We start from the raw sequence: 21,596 nt of genomic DNA, 5'->3' as shown, positions 1-21,596 counted from the left end.
ATTGAATTTTCTTAAGTTTATTTCACTGCAAGTTTTAGCTTTTAATTTTAAACCAAACTTCCTTTTTCATATTTTCTTTTTTGACTAGTTTGTGCCTCATGCAAAGAAGCAATGGCTTTTAGGTTCTGTCCTTGTGGATTCGACCTTACTTCTATGTGTTGTCCTTTAGTGCAATCTAGCAGTGTTTTTATTTGTTTAAATGTAAATTATGCCTTTAACATGCTTTAACTTTTCATCATCTCTTGAAAACGTATCCTTGCAGACTTCCACGTCTCTGGAATCTACAACAAAACACGATTATGTATCTGATAGTTGATAAGCCTTGTTGCTCAAGCTCTAAATTTGGATCTCCTAGGATCAGATGCACAATAGTAGAAAACATACACTCACTTTGAATATATATATATATATATATATATATATATATATGGAGAGAGAGAGAGAGAGAAATGAATGCTCAATTGAGAAAAAGAAAGATTGAGATTGTTGGACTGAATATGCTCCACTCATATTGAATCAGACGCTTAAGCTCTCCAGCATACTAAGACGACGGAAAATTTAATATTCATATATGAATACATGTATTAATATATGAATTTGTGTATTCATATATCAATAAGTATATTCATATATAAATAAGTATATGTGTCTATTTAAAAACGATTATACGTATATGAATATGACGGTTGGTGGTGGAGGTTGTAGAGGTGGTTGAGGTAGCGGTGGTGGTGGTAGTGGTAGTTGTGGTTGTGGTGACGTGATAGTGGTGGAAGTGGTAGCAGAGATCGTGATCACAGAGGTGGCAGAGGTGGTCGTAGTGATGGTAGCAGTGACAATGGTGGTAGTAGTGGTGGTTGTGGTGTCAGTGGGTAGCAGACATGTTGGTGGCAATGACGATAGTAGTGGTGGTGGTAGAGGCGGTGACAGTGGATGTTAATTTCTTCATCGCAATCACTATCAATGGTTGCCATATGGAACCAGTGACTTCAATCGATTTGTTTATGGTGGTTGGTGGTGGAGGTGGCGTGTGTTGGTGGCAGACGTGATAGGAGGCGTGACCACCTTTGACTCACACAATTTAATGGTCTCAAAATGAATTCAACAATATATATATATATATATATATATATATATATATATATATATATATATATGTGTGTGTGTGTGTGTGTGTGTGTGTGTGAGAGAGAGGATGAAATATTTGGTAGGAGAGTAAGAAATTTTTTTCTGCATATTTTTTGACGAACCAATACAATTAATCATTAGATGAATAAAAAATAACATAATATATTAAAAAAATCCTGAAAAAAACATCTTGATAATTTATTTTTATAATGATTAATTTTTACGAAGATTTTATTGTTATGCACCAAAATTCTTATGAAATGAATTTTTACTTAATTTACTAAGAAATAAATCATGATTTTGTTGTTATGAATGATCTTAAGAGGTGTTTGGTATAGGGAAATAGAATTATAATGGAGAATGGAAATGCAGAGAAAGAGAATTAAGTTAGAGAAAAAGAATCAATTTCACTGTTTGGTAGAATAAAGAATGTACTAGAGAAATGTTTTTGAAAATTATTTCTCTTTTTTATTGTATTAAACAATGAAATGGAAATAAATTTTTACCATGTTTATTCACTTTCAAACAACATTTTTGTTTTTATAAAAATGTATTAACGGTTATAAAGATAACATATTAAACCACTACAAGGAAAAAGGTCATTACCGGTGACAAAAATCGCCGGTAAAAGTCTCCGGTAATACTAATAGCGGCGACGCGTCGCCGGTACTGAGTCGCTGCTACTGCGTCGTCGCTATTGATCAGTTTGTCGTCGCTAAAGATAAAAGTCGCCGCTATTGACTCTGTCGCCGCTAATGAGTATTGTCGTCGCTAATAAGCTAGTCGCCGGTAATGACGTCTGTCGCTGGTAAAAGTGTCGCCGGTAATAACTTTTGTCGCCGGTAATTTTTTTTCAATTTTTTAATTTTTTTTAATTAATGATTTTGGTTGTCGGTGATAATATCGCAGGTAAAGGTATCGCCGGTAATAACAATATTCGATTAAATATCAAAACCAATAATGTCGACGCTAATTACAAAAAAAAATATTTTTAAATATCAAACATAATAGTGTCAATGCAAATTACAAACAAACATCCAAATACAATTAAATATCAAAAGTCATAGTATTTGAGTAGCAAAACAACAAAATTTTTACAATCTACCATGTAGCAAAACGAGACAACATATGCAAATAAAACTCATCCTTAAATACCATCATCGTCGTTCCCATCGTTTCCTTGATTATTTTGGGATTGAAAAAACAAATAAAGCTCATCCCTACATGTCGGGTCGGCGAGCATTGCACGAAGATTTTCCAACGACATAATTAATAACAATATATATAAACTTATAAGTTAGATCGTCAAACATAAACAAAAACTATCAAAATACATTGTTATTTTTAAACTAAGATAGAAAACCAAAGTACATTGCTATTTCTTGCACTTGGGACAAAAACCAAATTACCAAACTTTTTAGCAAATAATCACCACAAAACCAAAACTACCAAATCAACATGCATTTTACGATGCTAAAGTAGATTGCTATTTTTAAACAAAGATAGAAAACCAAAGTACAATGCTATATTTTGCACTTGGGACAAAAACCAAATTACCAAACTTTTTAGCAAATAACCACCACAAAACCAAAACTACCAAATCAACATGCATTTTACGATGCTAAAGTAGATTGCTATTTTTAAACAAAGATAGAAAACCAAAGTACATTGCTACATTTTGCACTTGGGACAAAAACCAAATTACCAAACTTTTTAGCAAATAACCACCACAAAACCAAAACTACCAAATCAACATGCATTTTACGATGCTAAAGTAGATTGCTATTTTACCTGTGATGGTTGTGATGGTGGTGAAGGCTGTGGAATCATCGGGAGACCAGAAGGTTTGCGGCCTATGCCTCTAATGTGGCCACGTCGCTCTCCTAATACTTTCTCGAACGTAGCTCTTTCTTGAGCGGGTGTTAACTCACTTTCACCTTGAGTTTGTTCTAACAGCTCTTCAACTAACCGATTCTGTAACTCCCAAAAGTGAGTAACAATTAAGTATAAATAAACATTTAAATATATGATAAAATTATAATTAAATACTTACATATTGTTGTTCCGATTCATCAGTAACAAATACACCATTCTTATCGGTATGAGCTTTGCGAAATGTTTCCACTCTCTTAAGGTTCTGTTTAACTTTAAAAATTAGATTATATTTTAAATAAATAATTACATGTATCGTACGGTACCTTCTTATAGAAAGTACTGCTATACGAGCTCGAACCCCCACGATTCACATTTGTTTGCTTTTCACGGATTTTTTTGTTCCTTTCTGAAGAAATTATGTGTTCGTCAGTTTGAAAATACTCAACTGTCTTCGCCTACTTATCAACAAGCATACCATCCGGAGGATTGGCCAATGCTCTCGGGATACCTTCATACCCTCCGACCATCTTGAAATATTCTTTTGCGTCGGCTTTACGCTCTCGATAACCTTTTAACAAGGCTGCTTGAAAACTCTCTGTCAATAGATTAGCTTGTGCATCCTGGTACATTTGATTGAGATCAAACTTTGTCTACAAAAAAAAGGTTAACCAAGTAAAAAACAATTATAGTTAAACCTATAAAATATATTTAAATAAATAATTACCGCTAAATGTTGTAATACAGTGTCCTTTATATCAGGGGAAACTCTTTTCCAACTCCATTTGTCAAAAGGGACCATCTGCCACATTGTTTTTCCAACTTCTCGGGAAAAAATGTCTCCCGCCTCTCCTACGGGATTAAATGTGATATCCCTATCATATTGCATGCCTATTGGTTTCCCCTAGTTCTGTAAGATTGCTTTTTCAAGCTTTATATTTTTTTGCTTTTCCTCGAACTTTCCTTCGGGCATGTTCCTCAACTACAAATGTAATTAAAAATTATTAGAAACGATATTTAATTTATGATAATTGGACAAAAATAGTAAATAAAAATTTATGATAAGACTTACCGTCCTGCTCGTGCTGGCCAGGACCTCTACCACCTGGGAAAGGTGGGTCATCAGCTCCGTCTCCCCCATGTCCACGACCCATGACAACAGTCATGGTAAACATAAACAAAAGCCACACTCTCATCATTTCCTGAAAAATTATAAGATATACAAATACAATTTTTATTATAAATACACTTTACATAGAAATAAACATTTAGATAGGAATAAACATTTAGATAGGAATAAACATTTCTATTTAAATTAGAAATCCAAATAAAGTTCATATTACAAATACACATTACACAAGAACTATTCTAATCAGAATCTTCCTCATATCCTTCAGTGTCTTCTTCGGTATCATAATCAGTCTCGCAATCAGAAACATCATTGACTCTACCAGTTGGCGGAGGAACTTCAGATGCACTTTCTACATCAACAATGACTCTAGGAATGTTTTGAAAGTACATGCTGAAATCAATAAAAAGTGGAGCATCGGATGAAGAGATATTTTGAAGTACATCGACATCGTCTACATTTTCGTTTGAGACATTGTCAACATTTTGAACAAGGTCATCGTTCGATGGTAGATCCCAAATACTTTAATGATTAACATGCTCGACAACACACCGATGGTTATTGTTTGGTTCTCTGATGTAGAACACTTGTTTGGCATGTGACACATATATGAGTTGATTATCTTTGTATGCTTTGCGTCGTGTGTCGATACCGGTGAAACTATCACTAGAAATAACTCTTGTTCAAGTATTAAACCACTTGCAACGAAATAGTATAGTTGAATAATCATGTTTATACCTCAACTCTATAATCTCTTCTAACTGGCCATAATATTTCTCGCCTTTCTCACCCACCGCTAAAACCCCAGAGTTTTGTGTTGTATGTTGTATGTCATTACTAAGTACCATAAACCTAACACCATTGACTATGCATGCGGTGTAAGAATAGGCATTCATTTGCGGGCCCATTGCAAGAACCGACAACTCTTTGTGGAATTATGGAGATTTTTCTATTTTCATTTGATGAACCTAACAATTATAAATTAATATGTATTATGTATTCGTAGATCAATGAAACAAATTTGTTTATTAATTTATATTACCTTTTCACGAAACCAATTACGAAATTCTCTCTTTTCATCACTTTGAGGATGCTCAGATTTGAATTTCTTATGTTGACGACCAAAATATATAGATTTAAAAAGATAAAATAAAAAATTAAGAATAAAAGTTAGAGATAAGATTAATTACTTGATATACTGCCTGACTTCTTCACAACTATTATAAATATATGGCGTTCAACTGCAATCAGGTACTTGAAGTAACTGTTATCACATTTTTCACACGAACATCTGATTTTACCATTACTATCAAGGTGCGACTTGGACTTCTCGATAAAAGCTTTGAGTCCTGCTTGGAACTCGGGATGGTTTCGATATGGATTAGTAGTCCAGCTTTTATCAATAGACATGATGTTGCTGAAACATAATTTTGGGTTTAGAGTTTAGTATACAGAATTATCATTGTTTTTTTTCCAATCCACATTTTTTTTACATCTAAAATAATACAAAAATTAAATAATAAAAAAATAAATTAAAATTTTTTATTTATGCATTTTTTATTTAATTTTAATTAAAATTACTTGTAAGTTTTTAAACAATTTTATAATAGAAATTATGTTGTTGTGTTGTTCTTTTTTACCGTCGAGATTAAAATATATATAAGTTTTTAAACAATTTTATAATTTTTTTTGTGTTTTTTTTCCAATTATAACAATAATTTTTTTTTTCAATTATAACATCCTTTAACCTATTTTTATGGTAAACGATTATTATTGGTTATAGAAATATAATCTTATGAATTAATTTGAAGATTATAAGTTAACTATATAACTTATTGGTTAATTAATTTGGAATTAGCTTGGGTAAAAACTAGAAACTTTCTAGGTTTTGTATATAAGTTTTTTTAAACAATTATATATATATATATATATATATATATATATATATATATATATATATATATATATATATATATATATATATTTGTGTTTTTTTTCTAACTATAACAATAATTAATTTTTATTTTCTTTTCAATTATAGCATCCTACTTATAAGAACACCACATAATTTTACATAATATATAAGAACATGAAATCCACATACTTTTACATACATATTATGTTGTTGTGTTGTTCTTTTTTACCGTCGAGATTAATATATATATATATATATATATATATATATATATATATATATATAGTTTATAACATTATATAAATATCTTGCAAATAAAACATTTAAAAACTAGAAACTTTCTAGTATTTTTATATAAGTTTTGGAACAATTTTATAATTTTTTTTTTTGTGTTTTTTTCCAATTATAACAATAATTAATTTTTATTTTCTTTTCAATTATAGCCTCCTACTTATAAGAAAACCACATAATTTTACATAATTGTTGCGTTGTTCTTTTGTACCGTCGAGATTAATATATATATATATATATATATATATATATATATATATATATATATATATATATATATATGTTGCAATAAAACATTTAAAAACTAGAAACTTTTTAGTATTTGTATATAAGTTTTTAAACAATTTTATAATTTCTTTTTGTGTTTTTTTTTTCCATTATAACAATAATTTTTTTTTTCAACTATAGCATCCTTTAACCTATTTTTATGGTAACCGATTATTATTGGTTATAGAAATATAACTTTATAAATTAATTTGAAGAGTATAAGTTAACTATATAACTTACTGGTTAATTAATTTGGAGTTAGCTTGGGTAAAAACTAAAAACTTTCTAGTTTTTGTGTATAAGTTTTTAAAAAATTTTATAATTTTTTTTGTGTGTTTTTTTCAAATTATAACAATAATTTTTTTTTTTTTTTTTCAATTATAGCATCCTACTTATACCAACACCACATAGTTTTACATAATACATAAGAAGATGAAATTCACATACTTTTACACACATATACTACATATACACCAAATACAAATACATACACATACACACAAAATAACATCATACTTAAACCAAATATACATAATTTGACATATATATATATATATATATATATATATATATATATATATATATATATATATATATATATATATATATATATATATATATATATAATAACATCCTATTTATACCAAATACAAAAGTTTCACAATCATATATCACATTTACAACAAACATACATACATTCACATACACACAATAACATTCTAGTTATAACAAATACATATAATTTCTACAAAATACTAATATACCACATATACATCAAACATACATACATTGGCATATATATACCAAATTCACATATATTCAAACAAATACGAAATATACAATCTAATTTTCACATATGACAATTTTCACATAATTTCACATATAAATACAAAATTCACAAAAAAATGAAATAATAGAACTTGTAGTGGCGGAAATCAACGGATATGTAGCCGGAAAAACTAGTTTTCACCCGAAATTACCTTCACCGGAAAAACTGAACAACACCATCAAAATCACTGAAATTGAACAATTTATTGCAATTTAGTCATCAAAATCAACTTTTAATAGTCATCAAATGTCCCTAAATGCTAAACTACAATTGGAAGCTATACAACTAATTGCAATTCAATAACCACAAACAAGAAATTGAATAACTTGCTTCTAATCCAAAACAACAACACCAAAAACAAGAATATGAACAATTTATTACCATTCAATCACCAAATAAAGCTACAAATTGAAATTAACATACAAAAAAAAAAAATGAAATCACCAAATAAACTTACCTTTCTTCAAGAAATGGAGGTAGAAATTGGTCCCAAAGGCTTTAACCACACCTAGAGATATTTGCTTGGAACAATGTGGGGAGAAATTTGCTTGGAAAAAGCAAATTGAAGAGAAAATCGGCGAAATGGTGAAGGAAATTGGAAGCAAACAGAAAGGAGAATGAAGAATGGAGGGTTTCTGCTTGCGGTTTTTTTTTATCTGCGAGAGGCAATAGCGGCGACACCTTTAGCGGCGACACCAGACCCTTTACCGGCGACAATTAATAATAGCGACGACAAACTGGAGGGAAGGGTACCGCATCATTTTTAGTGAACTATTAGCGGCAACTTTTTTTAACCTTTAGCGGCGACATTTGTGTCGCCGGTATTAGGTTAGACATGATAAGACATCCCACCCGGTGGATTGGATATCTCATCGAACGGTTGAGATGCAACAGAGGGGGAAAGTGCGGATTCAGGTGGCAACCCTTTAGCGGCGACACTATTACCGACGACAAGGGGCTTTACCGACGACTTTAGATAAAGTCGCCGGTAATAACGTCACCGCTAAAGAGTATATTTCTTGTAGTGATCATAAATTAATGGTTTTTATAATAAACATTTTGAATCCTACTTTAATGGTAATGTCGTTTACATGCTTTCCAGGTGTACGTATACAATTTTTTTGCTTGATCATCCATAATATTTCTTCACTTAAAGCACATGTTAAAGATTGGCTTGGTTATTTACTTTGACCATCCTATATGTTGATAAATGGTTGTAGAAATAACGTGAACAAAATTAAAAATGGGAAGACTAGAAAGAACAATTTATCACTGCTTTAATTTTGTTTCTAGCTTTATCACTTCCTAAATTTTGTTTCTTGTTGGCGCAAAAATTGAAAGCAAAATAAAAATTATCGTTGAATGTGGGGTTTACGGATCGAACTATGGACAACTTGGTTGGTTACGCAATTCTCCGTTTTTTTTATTTCTCGGATGCCTTTACATTTTGTTTCCCATCTTTTCCTACAAATAATAGAGAATAAAAATGATGGAAATGGAAATCATTTTTTTTCTCTTTTCTCTATATTTTAGTACAAAACAAACAAGGGAAATAGAAATAATTTCATTTCTCACCTCTTATTTCCCCGTACCAAACACCCTCTTAGTGTGTACTCATCTAACGATCCATTTTGTTGATGCACATATAAAAATATTCTTACCTTCCTTTTAAAAATTTCTTTCTTCTTTGATCTTGTTGTGCGTGAGTGTATATATATATATATATATATATATATATATATATATATATATATATATATATATAGAGAGAGAGAGAGAGAGAGAGCTAGGTTCAAATGTTTTCAACAAGTATTGTGTACCTCTAACAACCAATCAGAATTAAGCAAAAATAAATTCAATAATAAATCAGAAAAGGATATAATAGTAATCTTGACTATATTTAATTTTGGTAGATATTTAAAACGTTTAATGTCCGGAGAAACTAGTTTGTTAACCCTAGAAAAACACTCACCATTCGTCCTTAAATTGCTTCTTCAATCTTCACCATCTACTCCTTCATTATTCCAGGAGAAGAAACCCACCATGGCAGCCATCATCTCCACTATCAATCATCAGGTGAACGACATTTCTTCTATTGAGTGATTTTCAAGCAAACATCACCGAGGTCCTCACCTGCGACGAATGGCTGCCGACCAGACTCCTATCGGACCCGCTTTCCTCTCTTTTTCTTCCTCTGAGGTTCCCATCAACCACAAAGGTCAAAAGGCTCGTCTTTGCTACTAACGCTGCTTGCAAAGCCCGGACCTCACACCTTGTAGCCGGAAGAGACGAGCAAAACTTTGCTGCTTCTCCATCTTGCAATCAATCGACGAAAATGGTGCCTCCTGTGAGCCTTCCTTTTCCCCCTCTTCGTTCATCTGTTCCATTCCTTCGTGACCTCCTTTGTGAATGATTTGTATCCCTTACTCAATCAGCCAAATGACGAACAAGACATAAAAGCCCTAAATCGGTTTAAGTTTGGGCCATCACCAGAGCATACCTTAGCCGATATGAATTTGTTCTTTCTTCAATCCAGGTATGGTTTTACTTTCCTTTATTTTTAGTTTTCGTTTATTTCGCAATTCGTTTGTATGATTACAAATTTCCAATCTGAGAATTCAATAATAGAATTGGACTGTCTTATTCTGTTTTAGGGCTTGAATCCTAAGAAAATATTGAAACATTGCACTCAAATTTTCTATCTACTAGTTTTGATTTTGGAAGTGACTCAGAATCAAGAATCAAGTTTTTCTGTTATCAATGCTTTTGAATGTTGCTTGTACTATTGCGTTTTTTGAATGTTGATAATAAAACATGCCCTCCAAGTGTTTGATATAATGTCAAAAAGAGAAAATTTTTGTATAAAAGAGGCAGGTTTGATATGTTGGACTTATTGGGAAGATTCTGTCAGAATATGTTAAGGTAACATGTTTATACTTGTGTTGAAATATTCTGTTAGAAGTAAAGTAGAATATCCAAGTAGAATATTCTGCAAGAATAGTTTATTCTGTAAGAATATTTATTGTTGTATTCTATTAGAATGCATTGAATTGTTTAATTTTTGAAACTTGATTATCTTTTCTTTGTGGATTTAGGTTTTGAAGAGGCTAACATTGATGTGGAGAAGAAAGAAAACATATAGAACGAGAGTGTATTATACCAGAATGTGTTATGTTACAATGTATAAAGTGTTGCTTAAAAATAATATTCTTTCATAATAGATTAGTGTTTTTGTTAGATTTTGATGTTTTTTTTTTCTTTCAGAATGTTGTTATTATTCAATGAATCACAATCATACAATGTAATTATTTCTTATATTATTAGTTCAAGAATTGATTTGTGTATTCTTTCAAAATGTTTTTACTAGTTTATGGTTGACATTCTGCCATTCTGACAGAATAAAATCGAAAAATATATTTACTAATTTATAGTTGGCATTCTATCATTCTGACACAATAAAACCGGATTTTTAAATTTGAATTAATTTAAAATATACAGATTTAAAAAAAAAAGGAATTAATCATCCCTAAAAATCCAAAAATTTCCTTTTTTAATATAGGTTAATTGACTAAAATGCCCTTATGCTGAAATTTGTGTGATTATATGGTACATGTTATCCTATTCTACTATCATAGACCCTCATATCATGACCTTTGATTATATTCCATCCGATGGTCTAGATCTGTGCATTCTGGCACACAATAGTTAGTAAAAACAAAATAACCTAACCCTATATATATATATATATATATATATATATATATATATATATATATATATATATATATATAGGGGTAGGTTCATCTGAGATCAACATATTTTATGAGACATGAAAATGCAATCTTAACCATTCATTTTGGAGATAAAAATTTTTTAATGCAAAATAAATAAAAAATTTTGATTTTTTTTAAAAATATTATATTCTTCAATTTTTTATCCAACTAAAATAAAAAAATTAAAAATTAAATATCGTTTTTTTTTCAAAATATACGTAAAATATTATAATACAATATTATACTGTAAATATTCAAATCGAAATTTTAGAATGTTAGAATATTCTACTAGAATAATAAACTATAAATATATTCAAAAAATTCTAATAGAATAGTAAAATATTCTAAAGAAATAAAAAAAAAAGTACAAATTGAATATTAGAATATTTTAACATATTTACCAATTTTAATAAATATTAGAATATTGTAACATTTTTAAAATTTGATTTGATTATTTACAGTATAATATTATATTAGAATATTTCGCTTATAGTTGATTTATTTTATTTTATTTTAAACTTTTTTTGGATAAATTAAATAACTAAACTAATATTTAAAAAAAAAGTATTTTTTGATTTTTCTTTGTATTTTATAGTTTTTTTTATCTTCAAGATTAATAGTTAGGAATACTTGTCCATATCTCTCTCTCTCTCTCTCTCTCTCTCTATATATATATATATATATATATATATATATATATATATATATATATATATATATACTAGGCGAATGTCCGCGTGTTGCGCAGAAACACCTATATAGTTGATATCTTTACAAATATATTATTTTTTAAATATAATAATAACGTTGTCGTTAAATTTGATATAATAATTTGTATATATTAAATTGATATAATATATTGATTATTTTGAATTATATGATAATATATACATTTATTATAACTTTATAATCTCAATCGTTTGAATGACTTCCACCCGCGAGTTACACATGAATAAAATTAAATATAATATATGATTTGATGTTATTTATAGGTGTTTTTAATTAATTTTTTAAAACTTATTTGCTTAATGTTTTAATTTCTATCATTATAATTATTTAAAACATCAAACATTATTTTTTTATTTTAAAGCTAACAATATAATCATTTATATAGAGTTGTTTTTAACTATTGTTATTGTAAGTTATTTTAAGATACTTATTTGTAAATTTTTAACGATTATAAAAATATATTTAAGAAATATTTTAGTTAAATTGAAATTAAAATTTAGTTTTTGCTTTTATCACTACAATTTATCAATTTTAACTATTTACAAAATATTCTTTAGTTTTTTTTAAATGGAACTGAAATTTATATTTGAGCTGATATTATAATGCGCAGAAACACCTATATAGTTGAAGTCCCTACAAATATATATTTTTTTAAAATGTAACACTAACGTTGTTGTTAATTTTGATATAATAATTCGTATATTAATTTGATATAATATATTGATTATTTTGAATTATATGTTAATATATAAATCTATTATAACATCATAATCTCAATCGTTTGAATGACTTCTACTCGCGAGTTACACATCAATAAAATTAAATATTATATATGGTTTAATATTATTTATAGTTGTTATTTTTAACTAATTTTGTAAAAATTATTTGCTTAATGTTTAATTTCTATTATTATAAGTATTTAAAACATCAACCATTATTTTTTGATTTTTAAGCTAACAATATAATCATTTATATAGAGTTATTTTTAACTATTGTTATTATAAGTTATTTTAAGCTACTTATTTGAAAATTTTTAACGATTGTATAAATATATTTAGGAAATATTTTAGTTAAACTAATATTACAATTTAGTTTTTGCATTTATCACTCTAATTTATCACTTTTAACTATTTACAAAATATTATTTGGTTTTTTTAGTGGAGCTGAAATTTATATTTAAGTTGACACTGTAATGTTATATTTAAATTAACAATTTAAGTATTTTGTCCAAACTGTTCAAAAATTATAGCTTTAAACTGATAATGATTTACATGCAACAACATTTTAAATCTAATAAATTAAGTATACTATGTTAAAACTTAAAGACATAACTTAATAAATAGAAGTAAAGAAATTATTTTAAAATTGAAATTTAGTCTATTTATGATTACACTTTAGGTTTGATATTTATTTAACCTTATTAACCAACTTACAATCATTATTAAAAAGACACTACAATTTCTCACTTTTAACTATTTATAAAATAATCTTTGGGTTGTTTAAGTTAAATGAAATTTATATTTAAGTTGAGCCTATAATGCTATATTTTAATTAATAATTTAAGTATTTTATACACATTGTTCAAAAATTATACCTTTAAAATAATAATGGTTTAAATCCAACAATATATTAAAACTAATAAATGAAGTATAATATGTTAAAAGTTAAAAAACGTAATTTTATAAATAGAATTAAAGATATTATTTTAATATTAAATTTTAGTTTATATATGAATACAATTTAGATTTGATATTTATTTAACCCAATTACCAAATTATAGTTATTATTATAAAAAAAATTGAAAAGTCATAGGAGTTTCAAATGAATATAGTGAAAAGAAAAAAAAGAATGGATGTTTCAAATGCATAAGATTCAGGAAAAAATACTAGGTTTATAAGTATGTATCATATATATATATATATATATATATATATATATATATATATATATATATATATATATATATATATATATATATATAAAGAGAGAGAGAGAGAGAGAGAGAGAGAGAGAGAGAGAGAGAGAGAGAGAGAGAGAGAGAGAGAGAGAGAGAGAGAGATTATATATGTTTTTGTTTTTCTTAAAGTTTTAGCTTAATGTATACTTCAAGATGACATTCCAACTGAAGTGTGTGGAGAGAGAAAGAGAGAGCAACTGCTGGTTGCCCCATCTGCACTCAAATACTTTTCTACTAATATTTTTAGTGTATATGATATTCCGTATTATTCTTGTTTGTTTCTTTTAATCAGCGTAATCATTTAGTTTACTTTCAATCCCTATAGTTTGCCATAACACTTATCCACTCCCTAATTTCACAAGCGAAAACTAAAAGTCTTCCACTTTCTATTAACGTATTGCCATACCAAATTTACTTTTCTAAAGGGTCAATTGGTTTTCGGTGTTGGATTTTCTGTTTGGTCATATGTTAACAGTACACTGTTTCTAACCTGTTCAGATATGACAACAACCTAATGTTTAACATTCTAATGGTGTCTCCAACGGACTGCTATATATTGCATTTTTGTGGGAATGACCATACAAACTAAGTTTATGATTTAAATATTATTTAATTCAACTGTTATTTTATTATTATTATTATTATTATTATTATTATTATTATAGTTTGTTGTATTTTTATTTTGTAATCTTACAATCCAGACTAAAACATGTTAATGGTATAATTTTGTAGTGTGTGATTAGGGTTGAAAAAAGATTTATATAGATTTTACACAAAATCATGTAAATTTGAATGTTATTATGGTTGAAGTTGGTGTAACTACGACAAGTTCTTTTATTACAAACTGGTTTCTAATTGCAAAATATATTGGAATGTAAGGGGTGGAAGTGGAATTAACCAAGAATAAAGACCAATAATTGTATTTAAAGAAAAGGAAGTATTCCTACAACATGGATATCAACATGACAAAACTTGGCATGCAAGCTATCATTCCCGACCTTCTACCATCCATATAATATTGTATAAGTAAGGTAGATGTCTTGATGATGCTTCGTTCATATGTCTCAACATAATGGTAATTTTATTGTTTATACTTTTGAATTATCTAGTGGATCAGATAATAAACTTTGTAATTAAAGAACCTCAAATGAAAATATGCAAAATAAAATGAAACGGATCTTTCACACAATAATTCGAGGCAAGACCAAAGAGGTACAGAATAGGTGAAAAGGAGCAATCTACACAACAGTACTAAACACTAAAGGTGGAAGAAGAGATGACGAACATAAAGACTTATATACCTTCCCAAATCTTGAAGAACAAATAGGATCCACCAGCCCACATGCTACACATACTATTTCTCACAACCGACTTTGCTTTCTTTTGTTTCCCTTTATATTCTTTGGACACTGTAATTAACCATCTTTCCTCTCCCAGAGAACTAGCAGATGACCTGGTGCAGCGATTGTAGTGACACGCCTGGAGTTATCATCAAAAGATTTCCATCATCTAACGATAATAACAGCATAATGGATAATAAGAAGACTGTGCCTTGCCCCTCATGTGGTCATCGGATCAACTGCTACGAGAAGGTTTGTTTTTCATTAATTATATGATCATGATGTTAATTACCCTTTTGGTTTTTACCTTTCTTTTTTAACGTATTAATTTGACTCTCTGATTGGGTCATGTGTACGTATCAGGCTCGAATTCATGATCTTCCAGGGTTGCCAGCCGGAGTGAAGTTTGATCCAAGTGATCACGAACTGCTTGAGCATTTGGAAGCCAAAGTGCGTTTAGATGCACATAGGATCCATCCTTTGATCGATGAGTTCATACCTACAGTTGAGGGTGAAAATGGAATCTGCTATACTCATCCTGAGAAATTACCAGGTAATACATTTGTACTATATATAGATTTATTTTATAGAAGATATTTAATAGTAGAGATATCCAAATCCGAATATACAAGAAGTTGTGCATTTATTTCTAAATGATGGTCCATTTAATTCTGAATGATCAAAATAATACACAAGTTGTACATTATTTATCGGATATCACTCCATTAATTCAACTCAAAAATGCAAGGCTTGAAGAATAAATAGCTTAATAAATATTTTACACCTTATATAAAAGGATAAATATTTGTTTAGGAAAGGACGTTTTATTTTTTAAATTTATGTAAGTAGATGTTTTACATAGGAAATATGCAAAACAACTTTATTCTAGAACCAAGATTGTTTGCGTTAATTGTACAAATCGTTAATTACCAAATCAAACATTTTTAAAAACTTTGGTAAAAACTAAATATTTTTTAAATATAAGTATTTAAGTTCATTAGTTGATAATGATTACTTACATTCTTCAGTATTTTGTTTCTAGAATGAAACATGATTGCATATTTATTTAAAGAAATAAATTGTTACTTCACTGGAAACAATATTTAAGATAGCTGCATCAACAAAATGTAAGCATATATATACTTTACAGTGAAAACAATTACTTGCAGGGTCGAATCAAATGTAACAATTATTCTCCCTAGTTCACAGGTTCGCTGCATATGTACTACTAATTAAAGGGCTATTTTTGATATTTTATTTTTAGCGTCTGTCCAGTTAATTAATTGTCACCATTAAAAAAAACATGTGAAGCTGAAGTTTGTAAGTTTTTGATGAGCGGGATATTACAATAAAAAACTGTAGTGAGCGTATATGTCCATGATGCATGTGCTGAGTTCTTTCATAAATGAAACTAATCACATGCAGGAGTGAGCAAGGACGGTTTGGTTCGACATTTCTTTCATAGACCATCCAAAGCGTACACCACAGGAACAAGGAAACGAAGAAAGGTGCATAGTGAGATTGATGGGAGCGAGACTAGATGGCATAAAACTGGTAAGACTAGGCCAGTTTTTCTGAAAACAAAAGTTAAAGGCTACAAGAAGATACTTGTGCTTTACGCTAACTATGGGAAGCAAAAAAAGCCAGAAAAAACGAATTGGGTAATGCATCAATACCATTTGGGTAACAATGAAGATGAAAAAGAAGGTGAATTGGTTGTATCCAAGATTTTCTACCAAACACAGCCTAGACAATGTGGCTCCAACGTTGTCAAAGACAATATAATATCTCCCCTTGTGAAATCAAATGGTCGAAATGCACATGAAGTTACTCATGGTACTAATAATACCACCTTCGTCGAGTACTTCAGCCCCTCACTCGTTTCTTACCAGCAAAATCTTCAACACGCCCATGATTTGAATTTGCATGATGGATCTTCGGTTGTACCATGAATATATCTATAATAGTACAAGACAAGATGAAGAATCTGCATTTTTCATGTACAAGTGAAGAATGAGTTTACGTCCCAAATGTGGGATTAGTTAATTATGGATGGTGTTCTTACGGAAAACAAGTATGAGAAGAATAAGAAGTGCCTCTTTTGGTGGATGGTAAACAGCCTTATATAATCTTCTATATAACTTGAAGATCAAGATATATGTATTACGAGTATAAGACATATACTAGTTAGGATGTAATTAGGTCGATAGTCATGCATAATAATTTACGATGTAATACAAATAACCTTGGATCCATTAACTGGTTCATATAAGTGTTTTACTAATTTGGCATGATCTAAAATTTACTTGTTACCATTGGTTTAGTTTTAAGGAATGTGGAGTATATATATATATATATATATATATATATATATATATATATATATATATATATATATATATATATATATATATATATATATATATATATATATATATATATATATATATATATATATATTTGGTCAAACGCTTCAAATTAAGTCATACAAACCATAACCCAACATATACAATATTACAATTTATGCATTAAACGCTTATTTAGTCACCAATGAATAAATCTAACTAATCCCATTAAAAATGTTAGATATAACCACATTTATAGAAAAATAAGGAAATGAATTGGTTAAATTGACCAAATATTCCTTCGTTTTCAGCAAATTTAATTTGATATCTTGACTACTTATTTATATCTCCCATATGAAAAGCTAAAATCTCAATTTCTCTTTCAAAATTTCATCTCTCCAAGAATATGACCGCCACCACAACTCTCCTTCACCACCATCATTACCACCTTCCCTTCACGTGACCAATGTCACCACCACCTTTAAAACCACATATTGCAACTGCTACCACATTCCTTTCGCCACCATCACCTTTAAGAAAAACCTAGATCCAAAAGGTATTGTCACCACCATCATCTACAACCGCTTACATCGTGCTCTCCCATCTCTTACTAATTCGTACAAAACGACCATCGGCAGCTTCAAACAAACATCATTGATTTCTTTACCCAAGTCGATTATCCTCTATAACGCTCATCCTACCTCAGCAAAGATCAGAAACTACAAACACAATTATGCTCTAAACATCGACCAACCACCTACACGTCGTCCCTGTCTATATCCATCGATCTATAAACCCTAAGTCATACATGACGCACCCTTGATGCTTTCCTTCATCGGTGGCCTTCAATACATATTGCTACAACCTACTAGAAAGAGATGGTGATGTTTCCATCAACCCCTCATAGGGTTATTAAAGTTGTTTCAGATCCAATTAGTTCCATTTTTTTCTTCTCAAGAGTCAGGATGATTCTTATTCTGGCATGAATGGTGATGATATTATATCATGTATGTTGTAAATTTATGAGTTTCATATTTTATTTCCAGATTTTCTACCAAGATCGATATGAAGTATAACTTTGATTCCAGATTTTCAGTTGATGTCAACACGAGGTTCGGTCTATCAAAGCTTTCTTTTTAATTACCGTTATATTGTCCTGCATTCATGCTGTAACTCATGGTTCCTGGTACACATTTAATCATAATTTATTCACTTTTGTAGAGCTACTCGATCAGTTGGGAGCCCCAAACTCGTTGAGTAGAAACCAGAATAGCTACGGGATTTTAAGTCGCCTACTCGACAAGTTGAGAGCCTCGACTGGACGAGTAGGGCTACCAAGATGAAATCCTAATTTCGGGGTTTTGCACCCTATTTAAGCATCCTAATCCCCACTTATTGGCCTCATTTCCAACCTCCAACTCCCAAACCCTAATCCACAAAACCCTAATGCCTTGTATGAGCTTGTGAGTTGTTTTTGAATGAATATTGTGTGTTTTGAAGCTTGTTGAAGAAGGAGGAGCTTGGGGATTCAAAACGAAGCTAATAGATCCAGAAACAACATCTCATCCTCTTCATTTTCTGGTAAGTAAGTCTCAAACTTGCTTAATAACTTGTTAGATCTCCTTGTTATCATTTTATGTGGTTTTTGGTTCAAGAAACATGATCTTTGGGACATGGACATCCCAAGTGGATATACTTTCAGATCTATGAACTTGAGGGGCTCACATGGCATAAAGGTGCAAACTTTATGGCCATGGAATCCCCATGCAATCTATAAGTTGTCATTTTAGCCTTTTAAGCCCTAAAAGGTCATGCATGGAGGAAAAGGCAGGAACTTTAGGTGTTCATGGAGTGCTTAGAGTCTAGATCTTAGTGAATATGCGTTAGTTTGGAGTATGGTTGGCTTGTGGACTAAGATCTAGGTCCTAAAGGTTTAGGGTTTGAGCTAAACCCATGAAATAGAAGTATTAACGGGCAAAGTTGGAAAGTTTACCCTTAAAAGGATGTTTTCAATATGCATGAGAGATAAGAAGCTTGGATCTGAAATAGAAGTATCCATGGAGGAACTCAACGAGTTGGTCGTTTTGTCCCTATTCTATACCAAGTAGAACTCGATGAGACTGAGGAGGGACTCAACGAGTTGACTCATTTTATCGCGACTATGAGTAGCAGAGGAACTCGGCGAGTCAGGGGGATGACTCAACGAGTTGGATCATGATTTTAGGATTTCAGATTTATAGAACTCGGCGAGTTGATTCAACTCAGAATGTTGACTTTGACTAGGGGGTAAAGTAGTCATTTTACCCTAAGAAAGATTTTGGATATTGATTAAGTGTTATTATGTTGATGTTAGTTGGGGAGTCGCAGAAGCAGCCGATAGAGATTCCTGACCGAGATATTCAGCAACCAGCTTTGTGAGGTGACTTTTCCTCCAATAGGAACAGGTCGAATGCACCAATGCCGACCCGTTTATATGTGTTAGTATATGCTGGACTTCGGTCCGATTCCGGGGATACCCCGATGTAGATTGTATGATTATGGACTTTAGTCTGATGTTGGGACAAGCCCAAGGAATGTTTTGTATGCTTGATGTCTTTATGATTTTTACATGTGTATGTTATATATTTCGGGCTTCGATCTGATGTCGGGCAAGCCCGAGGAATGTTTATATGTTTATTTTATGTGTTTATGTTATATGCTTGTTGATATGTTATATGTATACCGGACTTCGGTCCGATGTCGGGCGGGCCCAATGTCAGACTTCGGTCTCATGTCGGGCGGGGACCGATGCCAGATTCATCTGATGCCGAAGGGGCCCAATGTAGTGGGAAAGTCCCAATGTTTGTTATTATGTGATTATGTGTATTGTATGTGGTATATTGGGGAGACTCACTAAGCTTCGTGCTTACAGTATTCAATTTTGGTTTCAGGTACTTCCGCTAGTAAGGGGAAGAGCTTGGGATGACTGCATGACACACACCACAGCTTTTAGCCTGGAATGATTAGCTCTGATGATTTGTCACATTATTTTGATATATTGACAGTTGTTTATGACGTTTTTGAGATACATGACTTATGATTTCATATAATGGATGACGATTATGGTTTTATTTATATTTTAAAAACGAAAATTTTGGAACTTATTTTTGGGTGTTTCACATGTCTTTATTTATAATTTTCCATTTTTACTCCAAAATAAACACTGGTGATGACTATGTCTCTATTCCAGTTACACAACAAAAAATCTGACCATTAAAGATGTAGCACTTGGTTCCTGGTACGTACTCCTTGTAATTAACATTTTTTTTAAAAATGCATTTTTGCCTTGGACTCAGCGAGTTGATGGACCAACTCGCCGAGTAGGAGCGGGATAAGACGCGGGGACTGAACTTTGGACTCGGCGAGTCGGTTCTCGATCTCGACGAGTAGACCCTGTTTGGGCAAAAACCCTAATCCGGGTGTTTTCACCCTATTTAAACGCTCTAACTTGGTCTCCTTTGTCCCTAACACTTCCAGAGAGCTGAAGAGCGAAACCCTAGCCCCCATTTTGATCTTGAGAGTGATTTTGGCTTTGTGAAGAAGGTTTAATGCTTAGAAGAAGAAGAAATAGGTTATAGTGTGCAAGGAGGGGAGGTAGATCCGGAATCTACACTGCAAGAGGCTTCCATTCAGGTAGAAAAGCCCTTACCTTGATCACTAGTTCTTTAGATTCCCTTTTGTCCCTAAAATGGTGGTTTTCAAGCCCTAAAACACAATACTCCTTGTGTTTGTGCTTAATGATCCGAAAGGACTTCAGATCTAGACATTATGGACGTATTAGAAGTATAAAGTTTTTGTGGTTGGAGTGATTGAGGTCCCCATTGAGTGTATGACCTCATAAAAAGCTTGGATTTGCCTTTTGGAGCTTGTAGGGCCATGCATGCACGTAAAGTTTGCAACTTTACGTGATAAGCATGCCCTAGAAACATAGATCTATGGTTTTCAAGCGTTGCATGTCTCAAATTTGGTCTATATGGGAAATGGG

The 21,596-nt window shown here is 30.7% G+C and overlaps 1 protein-coding gene across 1 annotated transcript; it reads left to right on the top strand.

The window, feature by feature from the left end:
• The first annotated feature begins 14,983 nt into the window (after positions 1-14,983).
• Positions 14,984-17,528, top strand: NAC073 (NAC domain containing protein 73). Its single transcript, XM_079039653.1, has 3 exons — positions 14,984-15,479; positions 15,591-15,780; positions 16,653-17,528. The coding sequence occupies exons 1-3, from the start codon at positions 15,336-15,338 to the stop codon at positions 17,177-17,179; spliced, it is 861 nt and encodes a 286-aa protein (XP_078895779.1). The 5' UTR covers positions 14,984-15,335; the 3' UTR covers positions 17,180-17,528.
• Positions 17,529-21,596: the final 4,068 nt, after the last annotated feature.

The sequence above is a fragment of the Lactuca serriola genome, chromosome 4 (assembly GCF_051521515.1).
Source record: "Lactuca serriola cultivar US96UC23 chromosome 4, Lser_US96UC23_V15, whole genome shotgun sequence".
Classification (NCBI taxonomy): Eukaryota; Viridiplantae; Streptophyta; class Magnoliopsida; order Asterales; family Asteraceae; genus Lactuca; species Lactuca serriola.
The sequence above is the reverse complement of the archived record's forward strand: the minus strand, read 5'-3'. Positions and strand labels throughout refer to the sequence as shown.